This window comes from Rhagoletis zephyria, unplaced genomic scaffold (assembly GCF_001687245.7).
Source record: "Rhagoletis zephyria isolate East Lansing unplaced genomic scaffold, Rhagoletis_zephyria_1.1 Rzeph_scaffold_42360, whole genome shotgun sequence".
Lineage (NCBI taxonomy): Eukaryota > Metazoa > Arthropoda > Insecta > Diptera > Tephritidae > Rhagoletis > Rhagoletis zephyria.
Genome location: NW_016199415.1, coordinates 1 through 2,629, shown reverse-complemented (window position 1 = coordinate 2,629; position 2,629 = coordinate 1). Strand labels below are relative to the sequence as shown.

The 2,629-nt window shown below is 33.9% G+C and overlaps 1 protein-coding gene across 4 annotated transcripts; it reads right to left on the bottom strand.

Annotated features, from left to right (window-relative positions):
- Positions 1–1,150: 1,150 nt before the first annotated feature.
- LOC108355113 (uncharacterized protein K02A2.6-like) lies at positions 1,151–2,603 on the bottom strand. 4 transcript variants are annotated; one of them, XM_017606286.1, is made up of 2 exons: positions 2,260–2,603; positions 1,151–2,110 (listed from the first exon to the last, which is right to left on the bottom strand). In XM_017606286.1, the coding sequence occupies exons 1-2, from the start codon at positions 2,546–2,548 to the stop codon at positions 1,332–1,334; spliced, it is 1,068 nt and encodes a 355-aa protein (XP_017461775.1). In that variant the 5' UTR covers positions 2,549–2,603; the 3' UTR covers positions 1,151–1,331. The 4 variants fall into 4 exon arrangements, with proteins under 4 accessions (XP_017461775.1, XP_017461774.1, XP_017461776.1 ...); XM_017606285.1 differs by having other exon boundaries at positions 1,151–2,113; positions 2,263–2,603; XM_017606287.1 differs by having other exon boundaries at positions 1,151–2,126; positions 2,276–2,603.
- Positions 2,604–2,629: the final 26 nt, after the last annotated feature.

Below are 2,629 nucleotides of genomic sequence, written 5' to 3'. Positions count from 1 at the left end.
TTTTTATTAATCTAGTTGTGTTTTAGTTTTACTAGTTTATGTTAATTATGTTATGNTGTCAAAGAGGTTAACGCGGCTTTATTTGCCGTCACCTATGTTAAGAGTCTTTCTTCGCCGAAATTTTTTTACGCCTCTTTTTTCGCTATCAACTTTTGAGCTCGCGTCTTTATTCTAGTGATGATATGTATGTATGTGTAAAGAGACATATGTACATATGGATAAGTCTGTACAGTAAAATGGATCATTATACGAATTTAATTTGTTTTTATTAATCTAGTTGTGTTTTAGTTTTACTAGTTTATGTTAATTATGTTATGTTATAAATTTGACATTGAAAACAAATATTAAAACTCAAAAAAATGTTTGCTAGGTTTTGGTTGGTTATGGTAGGAAAGTTTGGTAGGAAAAAAATTTGTCTGTGGCAACGCTGGTATAGATGCTTGCATACGCGGTGGCTCAACCGCAGCCAAATAGTGCAATCATTGTAATGATTTGTTTTGGAAGTATGCCTCATTGTTTTTCACTGCTGTTGGTGTCCATATAAATGGCCTATACTTTATAATTTGTCTAGGCTTTAAATTATAGATCCTAAATATACATAAATATGTATATGCATATAAGTTTAAGCTAGGCTTAATTAAGCTGAAAGAATTAAATAAATCTTATATATAAAAATAAGTGCACGTTTTTGGTGTGACCTCATAACTTGAGAACGACTTCCCCGAATGCAACCAAATTTATGCGGCATATTCGGGCTATCATGCAGATGGTTTTCCTGAAGTTTGCTTGAATTCGGAAAAGGGGGCGTGGCGCCTCTATTTTATATATAAAAATTAGTGAGTTAGCTTATAACTTGAGAACGGCTTCACCGAATTCAACGAAATTTATATAGCTTATTCGGGCCATGTTGTGTTGTAGGTTCAATAAAAACGTCTTTGTTCACTGATGCTTACAAGTCTANTTCGCCTAGAGATGACAGTCGCAATCGTACACATACATACATGCATAGGGTTGCCAACGCTAGGCTAATACAGTCATCACATCTCCCTTCTTTGAGGAACTTAAATTCTACTACATGTTTTGTTTCAATAATCTATTCATTACTTTACAAAATCATTTGGGTCTTCATTAGATCATTTAACATCAAAGTTTAGATAATCATTACATTGTTTAATATAATAATTTAGATAATCATTACATTGTTTGATATAATAATTCAGATAATCATTACATTGTTTAATATAATAATTCAGATTATCATAAAATTGTTTAATATGATTATTCAGATAATCATAACATTGTTTAATGTAATAATTTAGATAATCATTTAATTATTTCACATAATCTTTTAGGTAATCGGGTCGTTTAATCTCCCTACCCGCCCGTGTTCGCGTATCTGTGCTAGGAGCCGGTTCTGTCGATACATTTACTTTTCTAGCAGGCGAGCTAGCTCCTGGGTCTCTATCTGGAGGATCGCTTGCTTCAAATTGGGCCCTTTCGCTATTAAAATCATTTACATTGGTATTTTGACCCTCATATAGATCATCGTTTTTCCGATTGTCATCATAAGTCGGACCATACAAGTGTCTCCGATTTCTCTCTATCTTATTTCCACTAGACAACTCCACCTCATACGATCTAGGTCTGTCGCAGATCTTAGTTATTCTAGCAGGAACTAACGGTTTATTCAAGTCTTTCCTTACGTAAACTTTATCATTTATATTCAAAGGTCTTAAATTGTGGGCACTTCTATCATAATAGTCTTTTTGCCTAAGTTGTTTACTAATTAATTTCTCTTTAAATTCTCTATTCTCTCTTTCTCTTTCATAATTTATTTTATTAGGTAAAATTCCTCTGATTTTCCTACCGAACATGATTTCATTGGGAGACTTTAATCCCTCGCCTATCGGTGTATTTCTGTATTCTAACATTGCCAGATTTGGATCTTTACCTGGATCGTCATCCAGTTTGTTAAACATTCTTTTGATGGTGCCTATGTGCCTTTCAACCATTCCGTTCGATTGAGAATACTTTGCACTGGACGTTTTCCAGGTGAAGTTCCAATCTTTGGCAAACTTTAAGATTTCCACGCTGTTCAGTTGGGTGCCAGGATCTGAATATACAATGTACGGAATGCCATGTCTAGCAAATTGTGATTTTAATACGGCTAACACCGAACTACTAGACATGTCTCGCAATTTAGCAACTTCTACATACTTGCTGAAATAATCCACTATTAGCAAAAATTCTGAACANCAGGATCTGAATATACAATGTACGGAATGCCATGTCTAGCAAATTGTGATTTTAATACGGCTAACACCGAACTACTAGACATGTCTCGCAATTTAGCAACTTCTACATACTTGCTGAAATAATCCACTATTAGCAGAAATTCTGAACCATGATAGTAAAATAAGTCTACACCTAACGTTTGCCATGGTCCATCCGGGACCTCCCTATTTATTAGAGTCTCTTTAACGTTAGCTTTTCTATATTTAGTGCAAATTGCGCAATTATCTACCATGTCTTCGATTTCTTTGCTCATGAAAGGCCAAAACAAAATTTCTCGAGCTCGTATTTACATTTTTCTTTTCCAAGATGATTAAAATGTATTAATTTTAACATT

Excerpts from the sequence above, each read along its gene's own strand:
- LOC108355113 (XM_017606286.1), bottom strand. The coding sequence starts at position 2,548 with ATGAGCAAAGAAATCGAAGACATGGTAGATAATTGCGCAATTTGCACT.